General features: G+C 43.2%; 1 protein-coding gene across 1 annotated transcript in view; it reads left to right on the forward strand.

Moving 5' to 3' along the window:
• The window catches only part of TRIM8 (tripartite motif containing 8), a 72,613-nt gene extending 58,842 nt beyond the window's left edge, over nucleotides 1–13,771 (forward strand). Inside the window, exons 2-6 of the mRNA XM_015420139.1 lie at nucleotides 3,232–3,327; nucleotides 3,790–4,023; nucleotides 6,902–6,933; nucleotides 8,167–8,282; nucleotides 12,821–13,771. Of these exons, the coding sequence (XP_015275625.1) occupies nucleotides 3,232–3,327; nucleotides 3,790–4,023; nucleotides 6,902–6,933; nucleotides 8,167–8,282; nucleotides 12,821–13,428 (1,086 nt within the window). The 3' untranslated portion in view covers nucleotides 13,429–13,771. The remainder of the gene's footprint in view (nucleotides 1–3,231; nucleotides 3,328–3,789; nucleotides 4,024–6,901; nucleotides 6,934–8,166; nucleotides 8,283–12,820) is intronic.
• Nucleotides 13,772–16,023: the final 2,252 nt, after the last annotated feature.

Here is a 16,023-nt window from a genome sequence, read left to right on the forward strand (position 1 = left end):
CTGGATTTCTTCCCAGCTCCAAAATCCCCAGAGGAGAGACTGTTACATACCTTGGATGTCAAAAGGGCACTCCTGTTCTACCTCAACAGAACCCGCCCAACGAGGCGTGACTCCCAACTGTTCGTCTCATACACACCAGGGAGGCTGGGGCATCACGGCTCAGCGCCTCTCAAAGTGGATTGCTGGTCTCATCCACCTCTGCTACTTGATTGCAAAGCAGCCGTTGCCTGGCCCCATCAAGACCCATTCAACCCGGGCTGTTGCGGCTTCCACTGCCTTCCTCCAGGAAGTGCCCCTGAAGGACATCTGCAAGGCTGCTACCTGGGCCACGCCTAACATTTTTATGAGGCACTATGCCCTAGACGTCCATAAGAACTCTAATACCAACATGGGACGTCACATTCTATCTTCAGCGACGCAGTAAGGACCTGCCAGCACCCTCCTCCAGGTAGGCCACTGCTCGCTAATCTCCCATGGGTGTGAAGCACAGAGACCACATAGAGGATAAACAGGTTGCTTACCTGTAACTGATGATCTTCGAGTGGTCATCTGTGCATTCACACCACCCGCCATCCTTCCCCGCTGCTGTCAGCTTTTATAATTTCCATAGGGGTTGATTTGCGGCGGTTCGAAGGAACTGGTGGGATGCCCGCGCCCACCCCTCTGGGCATGCGCGGTGGGGTTCTTGTGCATGCCCGAGGGACTGGGCACGAAAATCCGTTAAAGAGCTTGCTACAATGCTGATTGATCCAGCGCGTGCGCACTAGATCCCCATGGGTGTGAATGCACAGATGACCACTCGAAGATCATCAGTTACAGGTAAACAACCTGTTTTTAAGTAGCATCATCTGGACACGACACTAAACCAATGGAAAAATCTTGCAAGAGCAAGGGTAAGGTTTGGGAATCTGTCAGATAAAAGGAGTAAAACTAGCTTGTGATGAGATAAAGATGAAAAATTATCTTGGTACTGTATTAAAATCCTGTTTCTAAGGCTAATATAAAGAGGACACTCCAACAAATAAGTATTGAAGTACCAGTTTTCCCCTGAGAACAATCACAAAGGCAGTCTGAGTAAGGCATCTTTCTTAATCTTCCCTTCATAACCACAGTGGGCTGTGCATTCAATCAAGATAATAAGATAGAGCATAGGAAGGCAGCAATTTAGGTGGAGGAATACTAAAAAATAGAGAAGAGCAGACCCTGCGAGCATGAGACCATGTGCTCAAGTAATCCCATACTTGGACATTCTTCTTGATGTACGATTCTAGGCCCTGAATAATGTCAGGGTTTAGTCCAGTAAGAGTGAGTTTTGAGTCAAGAGTTAAGAGTCTTGGATCAAGAGGATTTATGAGAATCTCCTTTTAATAAAGATAGGTATCCAGAGGTACTATAGAGCACTAAGGTACAAATTGAAGGCCAGTTGCCAGGATTTAGACTCCAAGGATGGTTGACCCAATTCTGCTCATTTGGACACTCCAGCTATACATTTTGGTGTGTTGGTCAACATACAAAGGGAGCAAAGTAGAGGGAAGTCAACAGATTTTTTGACTGATTGGATCCAGATGGCTGCTCCGAAAAGCAAGATAGGGACAATTTTCATAATGAAAACTTGAGTTGCCCCAGCTATATATATTGTCCTCCACGGTGCCTCAAAATTTTTAGGATGCTTTCAGTACAAGGTCCTGCTTTCTTCAGCATGGCTTTTTGATGAGAGGACTAACTCAAATTATATGTGAAAACTATTCCCAGATACATGAATTCCTTCACTTGTTGGATTCTGACATTATCAATAGACAATCGGTATAAGGGAAGGTTCCTTTTCTTCTGAATCTATATCCTATGTTCCATTCACTTTTTAATCTATCATATTCTTTTGATCACAGGAGCCTGAAATGTTATAAATCATTTTTGTTCAGTTTTTCTAAATGGCTTGTTGACAGTTCTCTTTGGCAAGATAAACAGACAAACGTTGCTAAGGTAGACTGGGGAATCTATTTTAGACTGTGTGTTAATGGTTTGTTCATGAGTGAAGTACCTTGTGTAGTACCTATGCTGTTAAGCACTTAAAGAACAAATTTTGTTATTTTAAATGTTTTTATGCTGCCTTTCCCCCCAACTTAGGGTCCCCAACATGATGAACAATTAAACGCATTAAAATGAACTTATACCTAAATATAGAAAACATAATTACACAAACTCAGAAATGGGAGGGAGGGTTAATGAGGGAATGGCATACAAAGCAGAGTCTTCACCCAGTAGCAGAAGACAATGATAGAAAAATGGAAGAGTGTTTTTTCCCTTCTCCCACATATCCCCTAAGCACACAGAAGGTAGCTTTCTCACAACCAGATACTGATCTTTGCTTTTCAATTCCTGGTTAATATGGCAAAAGTATTCCCACAGTTTCTAGCACGGGTCAGAATCTCCAGTGCACACTTCTGGTATTGCTGAGGTAGATTGGGGAATCTGTTCTTGTATACTGAGCATTAATGATTTGTTCATGAGGAAGTACCTAAAGCACAGTTGTGAGGACTGGATTACTCCGTGTTGTTAAGTGATGTAGTATTGTGGGATTCCACGGAAGGGATTAAAGATGCAAAGGTCATTTGGTAGAGGCCAGTCTCATGGTTTATATGAAGTGAAATCTGGAGGAAAATGTAGAGCTCCACCCTCCAAAGAGACCATGTTGCCAATTGTGCTCTTCTTTTCCCTTGGCTATTTCTGTTGCTAACAAAAGGAAATGTCAGGACGCTAAAAAAGTTGGAGCCAAGAAGTGCCAAGGAGAATCTGCTCCTCATGGTCCATTTTCCTACTAAGGTTTTGAAAGCCCATGCAGGGAAATGGCCAGAAAATGTTTTCAAGCACACATTGCAGGGAGATGTGTGAGCTCCCCAAAAGCAGAAAGAAAAAGCATGTAACACCATGCTGCTGCTTTCCCTGTTTCTGGCTCTTTCGTCACACACTAGTTGGGATCTTCTTCCCTATATACATTCTTCATATTTATGCCTAGCTATTAATAAGCTGCAAAGATGGCATTGCATATGCTTTCTGACTATTTTCCAACATGCACTTTAGAATCATGAGTTTGAAAACATGACATTGGCTCTCTGTGCACTGCATTTCTTGGGTGCTTCCATAATGCCTTGCAAACTGTAGCAGCTATTAAAGGGCAGGAACCCATTTCTAAGTGTCTAACTGCCTTTCCCCTTCTTGTTCCTTCTGTTGCAGAAAATGCTGGTGAAGCAGCAGGATCGTCTGGAAGAGCGCGAGCAAGACATTGAGCAGCAGCTGTGCAAATTGCAGTCTGACAAGCGGCTGGTTGAAGTAACTGGGATTATTTATTTCATTTTATCTTCCCTGATGCTAGAGCCAAGTAGCAAACAAGAGCTGCAGCCACTTGCCAAGATCTTCTCTCAAAGAAGTTCCCCGATAGGGCATCTTGGAGGGAAGAGGGTTGTAGCCAGAACAGTGAGAAGCTGATCTACCATGGTGGGCCCAGGATAGCCCCATCAAAGTGACAGTCTGTAGCATGGCTACTAAGCAAGCTACTATCCAACCAGATCATATGTAGTCTTAGAGGGAAGTCTTGTACAGAGAGAGAGAGAGAGAGAAATAATGCAGGTTCTGCAAATTATTCCACCATCACTCCCATGCTGTTTGGTGGGCTTTACTTTGTTTTGCAGGGACCAGGCCACAAACGCCTAAGACTCCTTGTTCACGGAATCTTCCAGTGTATTATACACAATTCACATTGGGTGTTTTTCCTTCCCTTTCCCATTTTATCAGGAGAAGGTGAACCAGCTGAAGGACGAGGTGCGCCTACAGTATGAGAAGATGCACCAGATCCTTGATGAGGATTTGCGCAAGACTATGGAGATCCTAGACAAGGCTCAGGCTAAGTTCTGCAATGAGAATGCCGCCCAGGTGTTGCACCTCAGTGAGCGCATGCAGGAAGCTAAGAAGCTGCTCAGCTCCGTTCAGGTCATGTATGACAAGACCGAGGACATCAACTTCATGAAGGTGAAGTGAGGGGTATCTGAGGAAAGGGAGGGTCCTGAGGAGCAATTGGTGGTGGTATAAGAAAAAAGTGTAAAAATACAAAGTGGCAGTCTCGGCCCAGCAATGAGTGCTTCCAGTTCCCCCTCTGCCTTAATATGGAAGTTACATCTTCATCCTCACCCTCACGATGTGGAAAATGAAAGCGTCTTTTTCCCTGTCTTGCATCTCCAAGGTTAGGTGGAGTTCTGCTATCCACCCATTGCCACTTCCAAGGTTACTCAAGGCATCTCCACCCATACTTCCCCTACAAAACACAAGTTGGTGATCATGGCATACTTTAACCTCACCTGCCATGGCTCTCCCAGCTAGTCTCTTACTCCTTTGGCTATGGTATTCCACTGTTAGCCATTTTGAAACGTTCACAGCAACAGGAGAAACAAAGTGCTGTGGAGAATGTTCATTGGGAAGAGCCAAAGGATGAAAGTGCTTTCCTCTTCCATTCCTTTAATGTAGTGATACAGTCACGGTTCTTGCATTTTCAGATATTGCCTAGTCACTTAACCAAGATTCATAATGTCAGAAAGAGTTGTGCATCTAGTAGGAAATGTAGCAAAGTTTTACTGTTTAAAAAAAATTGGACTCAAAACACAGCTCCTTCTCCTACTCTTCTGTCTACCTTACTGAAATTATTTATCCATTTGGCATTGATCTAGAAGACACCCCCTCAGTCACCTGCATAGACGAGTTATTATCTATTGAGGCTGATGATTGTGCTCAGAATAAGCCCCTATTGACCGTTTCCCCACACACTTTGTACCACACCCTTTACCTCTTTTGTGGTAAAATCATCCTTACCACTTGGCAGGATGACTTGGACAACTTTCTGGACTGTTAACGCAACTGCATGGGCTCAGAAATGCAAAATAGCATGTGTTAGGGCTGCTTCTCATTTTGTACTTTCTTTTGGAAGCCCAAAAGTGTGTGCGCGCTATTTTCTGAATGGAGCATAGATTTCAATTATTGTTGCTTTAATGAGCAAAATACACAGAAGAGTCATTAAGAAAAGGACTTGTCTTCTGCTTCTGGGTATGATATCAAGACTCAGTGTGGTGCAGGTGGGAGGGCTGGGCCAGGGAACAAGATCAAATCCTTACTTGCAGTCCTGAAAGTCACTGGTTAACCCCTTTCACTTGGATCTTGTGAGAGTAAAGTAGGAAAAAATCATCTGTCTATGCCATACTGAACTCTGTGAAGGGAGGTGTGATGCAAATGTGGTGGTGATGGGGAGTCCAAGGCACAAGTTTAAAGGATGTCATTTAGCTGACTTACTGAAGCTATGCAGGTCCAGCTGTAATGATGGCCCAGACCCATAACATACAGGAATGTTATGTTGAAAAAGGGAGGTTTGGAAATCCTGTGCAAGCTAGCCAGTTCTTCAAGGGTTAATTCAAATGAAGGGAGGACCACTAGAAGTCATAAGAACTATCAACCAATCAAAAAAAAGTTACGTATGAATTACTACAATTCTAGCTGAAGCTTCTCCAGGGCAAAACCAAGCAAGCTTCCTTGGGTACGCAGAGAAAGGCTTTGTAATTCAGATGCTGCTTTAATAGTTTGCTGTGGTGTAGGATATGCCTTAAAGCTGATGATACATAGCCATGACCCCAATGGGTTTCCCAAGATCAGATCTTTCCACGTTATACAAGAATCGGTTGAATAAGAGGGTCACTTCAGACCTTGTACTTGTGGTAAGCACTCCCCTCTGGGGCTAATCTGGAACTCACAAAGACCAGATGGTGCACTCCTTGGTTTAGAAGACGTATCCTTGACCTCTTGATCAGTACTGTCTGTCAAAAGGAGGCTTTCTAAGTAAATCTCAGCAGCTGATTCACAGGGTATTTGCACCTTACTAGCGTATCTACGTCTAACTGCGCTGCTCCATCCCTGTTGCCCCAATTGCACCGTGCAACAGATATTCAAAACATGACCAGTAAAATGGTTGACTTGGTAGCAAATGAAAACATTAGCTTTGCTAGGGTGTAGGATTACTTGGAAGTGCCTTTGAAGATAAGAGTTTTCGTGTACATGTAAGCGGACTAGAAAAGCATATGAAAGCTAGAATAATTCTGTGCTTCATGAATTGTGGATGGTATCTATGGACTGTAGCCAAAGTGATAGGTTAAAGCTTATAATCAATGTTGTACAGCAAATACAATGTTGTACTTAGGCCTTGGCTGGAGTTCTTACTGGACTTAAAGAATTGCTGGCTGGATTCTGTCTAGCATGCCTGTTCCCTGCAGAGAGAATATGGGTAACCCTCATACAGACCCTTTTCGTTCCATATTCGCCATCCGGAAGGGCTAAAAGGGGAACATAGCCTTCCGAAGGTTGTTGAAATTCTACGAAGTGGCAGTAGTTATTAGCATTTGGTCTTCCCTCTGAACAGCTTATAGACTGATCAGTTGGATATAACAATAACATCATTTATACAGCACCTTAATTCTGTAAAGTAGTTCAGTATTGTTATCTCCATAAATCCATAGTTGCTAAATTGCTGTCAAGATGAACAGTCAGTTCATCTAGCTTAGTTCCAGCACTATCCCTCCCAGGTCTCAAACAGAAATCGTTCTTAGTCTTGTTACCTGAGATCTTTTTGCTGGGGATTGAACATCAAATCTTCTACATGCAAGCTTGTGCTTTTCTCCAAGGAACAGTCCTTTCCAGGTAGTGTGTTTGAAGCGTGAAGTATGGTTGTGGTGAGTGAGGTGGGGCTTGGGAAGCCAGAGAACTGATGGGAACAGCAGAGAAGTCAGCAGGTTTAGATAAGGTGGAGATGTTGTGCTATAAGAGAGCTGCATGACTGACAGCTTCTGATTTTATTTTCTCCGTTGCCTCATAGAATACCAAGTCGGTGAAAATCTTAATGGATAGGTAAGAAATTCATTTCTCAACAATATGATCTTGGATGAAGCAGGGGTGTATATGTTTCATATAGCAAGTCCAGGTAATCTCCTGGGAATGAAGCTAAGGTGACTAAGTGAGGGAAGGGAGACTGTGGTATAAACTGGTGTTCCGCCTCCTCCTGCTGCTTGCACTGTGATAGGATCTAGTTTTGGTTAGCATATTCCAAAAAAGTATTAAGTTCTGTCCAGGTCAGATGCAGGGGTGAGGTGGGAGTGATATTGTTACAGCTAAATTCTGGTATCTATATTTTAAGAATAACATTGGAATATTGGCCCGAGTTCTGATCACAGTGTCGAGAAAGACCTGCGCTTTGGGAAAGAACCTTTACAGTGAAAGTATTAAGTACACACAATCTGTTTAGCTTTCCATAAGAAAGGCTAAGAAGAAATTGGATTATAATGCCCAGTCACTTTTCACAGGGGGGGGGAAATGGGATATGTTCATAGATCAGAGGGAGATCAGATGACTGATTAACTGTACAAATTCCAGTTAAAAATTAGTGCACATCTTAATGTGCTCTTATAATCAGTGGGGCAGGGTGTGCAACACTGTGCATACCTCGCAGCACTCAAATCTAGGCTGAAAGCATTGGCTGAATCCCATTTCTAAGATGCCATCTGCTTCAACTGTCCTTGCGTCCTGCTTTACAGTGCAGTCCTAAACACACCCTTCTAAGTCCATTGACTTCAGTAGCCTTAGAAGAGTGTAGCTCTGCTTAGAATGGCATTGGTAGTATCTGTTCCAAGCAAGCAAGGGAAAGGTAAGAAATATTTTTAATCTGTGAGCCACCTTGGTGGCCCTGGTGAGGTCAGAAAGGCAGGGTATAGATTTTGTAAATAAATAACTATTGTGGCTTTGGCTTGCATTTGGCACTGCCCTGTGCAACCAGACACAATCCAGCATGGAGCCCTTTCCCAAATCTCCAGTCTGTGTTGGGCATGCTAGGCAATTTTGGTGGATTATTCTCTACTGTACAGTTGTCTCTTCACGGGGCTTAAGCTGGTTTTAGAGACAAGGCTCCGCAGGGGAGAAATCTTCCCCATGCTTGAGGCCATTCCCTCATTAGCAGAGTTCTAGGAAAGGACCAAGGAGCTCAGTCTGAGGCAAGAGGGAAGTACAAACGTTTTTTTCAGCTGCTGTTAGAAGACCAAAAGGAAACTCAGTTCTTTGGTTTGTAATATACTACTATGTTCCTTGTAGGACCCAGAACTGCACAGGAGGCAGCCTGCCCCCTCCCAAGATTGGCCATCTCAACTCCAAGCTCTTCCTGAATGAGATTGCCAAGAAGGAGAAACAGTTGAGGAAGCTGCTGGAAGGTGAGTGTTGCCTCCCCAGTCCTTCTTTCTCGTGGTGTATGTCTGCATGGGCAAATCCTCACTGGCATAAACAGTAGCTCAAGAGGGAAGATCATGGTATGTTTCTGCCATCTTAATCTCGGTACTGCTCATCAGTAGGCTTAGAGAAACCAGAGGGTACCATCAACTAGAGAAGGCGCATGATGGTAAGGGACTGGCTGTCTTACTAGATGACAGTCCCCAGAGGGCCCAACACTGCTGCTTGAAGCTGTCTCTGGGATCAGTGCTTGAATGTGATCCCTCAAGTCCCATCACCAGCTTTGTTGAGATTAAAGGTAATATTAAAAAATGTAGGGCATTCTGCAATTTGCAGACATTTATTCACTGCAGAACAGGAGATAGCTGTGCTGGAAAAATTAGTTGGGTAGTAAAACATTGTCCTTTTTCCACCTGAACTTCTACAGTCAGGGCCCTTCAAAGCAGAAGGGAAGGAGTTGTTCGTAAATAAGAGTGGGCAGTTTAAAGGAAATGTACTCTTCTGCCCAGGCGCTGAACCACTGTAGTCTGATCATAGGACAACTGTGGCTGATGAGTAGTGGCTACTTCCGGATCGCTCAAAACTAAGAACAGATGTCTGATAGGGAAGGCTTAAGTAATTGTTCTCTTGGGAAGATTCATGCTGGCAACGTTTAAGGAATCCCCTGGTCTGATATTACAGGTAGATCTTTCTTTTTCCTAACAGCTATTCTTTTCTCCATCGTCTCCCTGCTCCTTGCATTTTTCACTTAAGTAATTCCCATTGAGTCACAGAGAGTAGGATTGTAGCCTTAGACTCTAATCATCTTCATGTTCTGCGAAGCAACATGTTCACAGTATGCATACAAGTCTGCGACAACAGTGCTTCTGCACAAAAACATTGTGTGGGGGTGTTCTCTTTGAGATGACATCAACAAGAGCTTCCTATACAACGCAAAGGTTTGCTTTACAAGAGGGCAGTAGTTGGTTTCAGCTGGACTATTTTGTCCAGTTTGAAAGGGGTTCAAAGAAGGGTGGGGGTAAAACACATGACATACAAAGTAAAGACGAAACAGCTGGGTTTGTCATAAAAAATATTATCAATACGTTACCAGGTTTCAAATAAATGCTTGTTGCGGTTAAAAAGCAACACGCACAGACACACACAAAGCAGCAACAACAAGGTAAATGGGTCTTATGTCAACCATCTCAAACACGTTAGCAAGCAGCATTGGGTACAAAAATTGCAGTCTTCCAGATCTGGGAGAGAGACCAGGAAAACAAAACTTCTATATTGTACAAGCAGTTGGCAGTTAAGCAAGTTGCCCCTGGCAATTGTTGAATCACCCCCTTTTGAGATTTTGAAGAGGGGCTAAATGACTATTGGTCAAAGATAATTTAGTTAGAGTCCTGCTGTTGTGAGGTGTTAGAAGGGATGAGTCTTTATCAGTTCTAACACCCTGCTTCTGTTATTTTACTTAATTGTCCTAACAAACCTTAATCACAATGAGACAGAGGTGCTACTGGTGGGCAGGAGGACCAACCCAAGAATTGAAATGTCTTCTATTCTGGATGGGGTTGCATTCCCCCTATAAGAGCAGGTTTGTGGCTTGGGGTACTGCTGAGCCAGGCCCCCCCTATTGGACATGCAGGTGGCAGCAGTGCCCAGGAGCACCTTTCACCAGCTTCAGCTGGCAAGCCAAAAAAAGATCTTGCCACTGTGGTGCATGCCCTGGTAATGTTTAGACTACTGCTGTGCATTCTACAAGTTACAATGGGTTACTGCAAGTTACAATGGATGTTGAGTACTGCAGCCAGAATGCTGACTCAGGTGGGTTTTAGGAATAATATCACTCCAGTTTTGTTCCAGTTTGCTTCCAGGTCCAATTCAAGGTACTGATACAGAGCCCTGTATCGGGGGACTGGCATATCTTAAGGATTGCCTGCTGCTGTATGGACCTACCTGACCACTATGGTCATCTTTTGCGGGTCCTGCTTCTGCTGCTGTCATCTGCTGCTAGATGGGTGGCAACCTAAGAAAGAACCTTTTCAGTTGTGGCACCAAAACCATGGAACTCCCTTCCCAAGGAAATTTGTCTGCCTCTCCTTTATCATTGTCTTTGGGTGAAGACTTTTTGGTTTTGAAAGTCACTTACTGATCCTCCTTCCCTTTTATGCATCTATGTGTTTTGTTTATATAGAGATGGATGGATGGATAAAATTGGAAAGGTGGTATAAAAAATAAAATAATGCAATTGGAGTGCAAAGTGAGGATTTTGTGGTTATAGAGTTTGCTTTTGAATAGAGTTTGCAACCTGGATAAGTTATTTGAAGGACAAAGAGCCAATAAGCATCTATATTAAGAAGCCCATAAGAAGCTATGTTAAATTAATTCAGGAAATGGAGTGTAGTAACAAGTGGGCAGGCATCTCTCCTTGTGCAGTTCAATTTGGCCCAGGGCTTCTTGTTGCCAACATCTGGTTTACTTAAATGCTGGTGTATTGCTGGTATCTCTCCAGAATCTTAGGCAAGTTCTTTTGTAGCCAGCAATATCTCTTTTCTGTAAAACACTCTAAAATATGGCTTAGAATAGGTCTGTCATGGTCATTATTAAGTTGCTTGCATTGGGTCTAGATCTAAATTTTGTTTTTATGGCTGCCTTAAGGTTCAAAGAGGAGCTGTGGTGGCTCAAGTGATTAAGACGCTGAACTGCAGGCTGTGGAAAGTCGGTAGTTCAGCAGTTCGAGACCTGGGTGCCACATGACGGAGTGAGCTCCCGTCTCTAGTTCCAGCTCCTGCCAACCTAGCAGTTCGAAAGCAAGACATTGCAAGTAGATAAATAGTTACCACTTAAGTGGGAAGGTAACAGCGTTCTGTGCGCCTTGGTGTTTAGTCATGCCGGCCACATGACCATGGAAACATCTTCGGACAGCGCTGGCTCTTTGGCTTTGAAACGGAGATGAGCACCGCAACCCTAGAGTGGGATTCGACTGGCTTTCGAGCAAGGGAACCTTTACCTTTTACTTTAAGGTTCAAAATAATTTGTATATAACCTAGTTTCAGCTTTCACTTGCGAGTTCTTTAGGCAGGGATCAGAGTGGAATAGGGATGCTACTGGGTTTTTTAAAAAATCTGTTCTTGTATCATTTGTCTTAGAACATTATTCCTTCTAACCTTTTTAGCTGTGAGTTGGAGCTGCAAGGGCCCTCTAGGCAAGCGTATGTTGCAGTTGAATCTAGTAAACACTTTTACTCTGTAGGCTCTTAGTTCCTGATGTTTCATTTTTGACAGAGATTTGTTTTTTTCACCAACATTTCTCTGTGCTTGAACCTAGTGTAAGGGCTTTTGCAAGCTATAGATTACTCTGGATTGGATTGCAGAGAAGCCATGCATTTCACTTGTGATGAACAGGCCTGCTGTTAATGCTTAGTGCTTACCATGCAGTTGCCATGCTCTAAGAACTGTATAGACAGGGATGTGGAGTGATCTCTGCGCAGGAAGTAAACAAAGTTCAATAAACATCATAAAGGTGAAAGGGGAGGAGAGGGCTTAATAACAGAGTAACAAGAATAGGTTGAAGGGAATGTTAAACCAGTGCAGAAGGTAGCAGAGAAGTGAAAATATTGTGGACCAGAAATTCATGGTGGATTTCTGGACAAAAGGGAGAAGGCACAGGAGAGAGCAGAATGTAACAGGGCACAGAGGTAGGGCTTGGGGAACAAGGAATCCCTCCAGTGGCTTAGTTTATGCCTTAGGTTATCATTGGGAAATCCTTGTTTGGATTTGCAGCCCTGAATGTAATTGCACTTTAGGCTTCCTCTGCTGTAAGAATCCAGCAAGGAGGGTGAGGTAATACTTGGCTGGGGCAAGGAACCCAGTACATCCAAAGGTTCACCTTGTCCCTTCTGTGACATTACTATAACTGAAGTGCTGGGAACAGGCAGGGTATAAAGGCTTCTGGTTAAGAAGCCTGAGGCTACAGTTTCCTGCTCTTAGCCACTTCAGACTCTGTTACATTATGCAAATGAAATAATAATTGCATGTCAGCATACTTTTCAGATACTGGGCAGCAGAAGATGGATGCATCACTTTGTGATTCTGTATCTTCTATTTATTTATAGAGGCAGTCCTGAGCTCTAAAACAGGAAGAAGTGTGGGCATTGCCTCTGTGCTTGACATTTTGCATGTATTCTGCACCAAATTCTGGGAGACACCTGGTCATATTGCTGCAGATTCTCCACGTATCTTGCCATCTCATCCAGAACTTGCTTACTTATCCTGCGATTAAACCGCTTCACCTTGGTTCGTGTTGCTTGTGTTTTTGTACACCATGTAAGAACTGGGAAAACCCTGATAAAAACAATCAAAGAGTCTCCTTGCATCGTGTTTTGCGGTAACTAGATGCAAGATGGCTCCTTTCTTTGGCATATCCAGGCAGGGCTAGTTGGATCTGGGGAGAGGATTTATTCTCTTGTTCACTAGATGAAAATGCAAGGCTGGCTTCCTTAGAAAGGTTACATAAAGTGTCTTCTCTTTTCTTTCAGGTCCCTTCACCACCCCGGTGCCCTTCCTGCAGAGCATCCCCATGTACCCTTGCAGTGTCAGCAACTCGGGAGCTGAGAAACGCAAGCATGCCACAGCTTTCCCAGAAGGTAGCTTCCTGGAGCCATCCTCGGGGCCTGTTCCCAGCCAGTATGTGAGCCAGGGGGCTTCAGCTGGCGAAGGCCAGTCTGCACAATCCATGGTGCCTTGTAGCTCCACGCAGCACATAGTAGGACTCCCCAGCGGCCCCCAGCCTGTTCACTCCAGCTCGATGTTCAACCCTTCCCACTACCCCAACAGCACATCATCTCAGCAGTCTGTGCTGTCTCAGTATGGTGGGCGCAAAATCCTGGTCTGCTCAGTGGACAACTGTTACTGTTCCTCAGTATCCAATCACAGCGGGCATCAACCCTACGCCCGGTCAGGCCACTTTCCATGGACAGTGTCATCCCAGGAATATTCCCACCCACTTCCACCTGCTCCATCTGTACCTCAGTCAATTCCGGGATTGGCAGTGAGAGAATGGATTGATGCATCTCAGCAACACGGACGCCAGGATTTCTATAGAGTTTATGGTCAGCCTTCCACCAAACACTATGTCACCAGTTAACCATCTGGTTTGAATAGAATCTTGTTTTAAAGTCTAGATTTTTTTGTTGTTCTTTTTAAATCAAATCCATTTCCACTTATCCCTACCACATGCCACAGTTTGAGAGAGGGGCATTGCTGTCATCTCTAGTTTTAATTTAATTTTCAAACGTCCTCCCTTGTACCAGGATTGGGGCGGGAGGGGAGCTGCAGAAGAAATTAACAAGGACTACAATCAGGCATCTACATCTGGATCATGTGACCTTGCTACCTTACAGTTTGAAAAACTTTTAAAAGGGACAAACAATCCTTTTCATTTTCAAAGTCTCTGGGCTCCTTGATTTTGCTTTTTAAATTCTTTTACCTTCCCATTTTTTAAGAAGAGAGAATTTCTATCATTGATTCATTAAGAAATGATACTTGTAGATTTTTTTAAGGCTTTTTTGTGTTAAAAGGCCACGTATCGTGCATATTGGCATTTTTCTTCTTCTTTCAGAGATTTGTAAATACACAATGGCAGGAAATGAAATGCACAAAAAAAGGGAAAAGAAACTTTTAAAAAAATAAGAAATTTAAAAAAATCTGTTTTAGGTTCCTGGAGGGAAGTGTGCACCAAGATGGACACATTCCTTCCTATGTTTCGTTGATGCAACTTCCTCTAACAAGCACTTTGTATTAAAAAAAAGTGGACTTCCTGTTATAAGGCGCAGGTATTTATTCTGTAACCAATTTTAGAACACACACAAAAATATTCAAATAAATGTGATCACTTAGTGCAAATGCATTGTTTTGCTTTGCCTCCATGGCACTGCTTCGGCCAGTGCCTCTTCTGGGAACCGGAAAGCATTACTCAATCTGAAATCTGATGACATTTAAAAATAGATAGTATTTTATTTGTGTGTTTCCTTTAGAATTATCTACCTAAAATGCTAGGACTGAATAAATGTTGAGGAGGGTTGGTCAAAGACACTGGTTAATGTCTTGCACATTCTGGTGTAAATTAAAAGTATAGCACTTGTATACTTTCTGTTTGGTTATAAGGAGACATTAGAACCTGAATTGGTACAGTACTGCAGGAGGGGAAAGGAGCATTTTGTTTATGGATGCTGTATTTAGAAGATGAACAGTTTGATATATATATGGGCTTTACTGCTTTATTGTTAGACCTTATTAAATTGCAGTAAAGTATCTAGGAGAGAATTTGGCTTCCTGAGAATGTCGTCTTTCATTTACACGAACTGAACGAGATATTTTTTCAAACCATCAATTATTTTGTATATTGCCACATTTAAACTCCTTCTTTCCCTTTAAAGTTTAAATTTTTTTTTCTCCACCTCATTTGGATGGTGATCCACATCCTTCTCATGATCAGTATATGGCCAGCTTCTAGAATCGGGATCAGTGGTGCCATAGAGAACTGTAGGGAATCAGGGTATATTATGGGCCAGCTGGGGAATGAAGACATGTTTCATTCAAGCAGAAAACTTTGCAATGGCAAATCAGCTCAGCAGAAGGTCAAGACAGGTGGGCAAAGATATAGGAGATTAAGCATACTGAGGCATATATGGACCCAGAAAATTGGATAAAAGAGTACAATAGCAAGGTATAGGGAGTAGGAAGTTCAATGAGTAGCAGCGACTCAAGTAACAAGCAACTGATGGTCAACAAGGGGCCAGCAACATTGCAGGCTGTTCCAGGCCAATCAGAATGTGTCCTCTTGCATCTGAAGGAAGAATCCTTCACTAGGGTTGCCAGCTCCGGGTTGGGAAATTCTTGGAGATTTGGGGGTGGAGCCTGCAGAGGACAGCCATAGAGTCCACCCTCCAAAGCAGCCATTTTCTCCAGGTGAACTGATCTCTAGCCTGAAGATCAGTTGTAATTCTGGGAGAACTCCAGGCCCCACCTGGAGGTTGGCAACCATTCAGGTACCCAGTCAAGCAAACCAGGTTTGGTCTGATACTCATGAGGCAGAAAAATCCCAGTCAGTATTCTAGTTCACCATTTAGTTTTAGAAAATGGTATGTGAGAATTATATGCTGTGACAGCTGGTGCTTCCAAAAAGAAAAGGTGTTACAGATTTTGTGCATTAACGCCTGGGTCTGTCTCCAGCAGAAAGCAGCCAAGTGGGAAAGCAAAGGCAATACAATTAAAAGAAAGGGGGGGAACTGGCCAGTCAGCTGCCCTCAAATCTTGGAATAAGGCAGCCTCCCTCCATTGCTCAGTTCTCCCTTATGATCCTTACCGCCCAGCAATGCAGATGTTTGAGCATTACTTTTTATTTTATTTTATTTTATTTTATTGGTTTTCATGCTCTTACAATGATGCTTAGTGTTTTTTTACCCTAAAATGACAAGCTGACTTTTTAAAATTTAAGGTGGCAGTTAGGGACCCTGTCTACACTTGTGAAAAGGATCTGCAGCTGTACCCTGGACTTTAGATTGGGGCAATAGTGTTGACTTACCAACTTCTACAAGAGTATCTTAATATTATGAACACATACATCTGTACTACTAAAATGTGATCTTCTAATTATTTGTAAAGAAAGAAAATAAGTTTTTAAAGCATTTAGAAGCCCCTTGGGAGAAGGGTGTGCATGGCATACATGGGGATGGTCTAG

The sequence above is a fragment of the Gekko japonicus genome, unplaced genomic scaffold (genome assembly GCF_001447785.1).
Source record: "Gekko japonicus isolate JY-2015 unplaced genomic scaffold, Gekko_japonicus_V1.1 scaffold29, whole genome shotgun sequence".
Taxonomy (NCBI): domain Eukaryota; kingdom Metazoa; phylum Chordata; class Lepidosauria; order Squamata; family Gekkonidae; genus Gekko; species Gekko japonicus.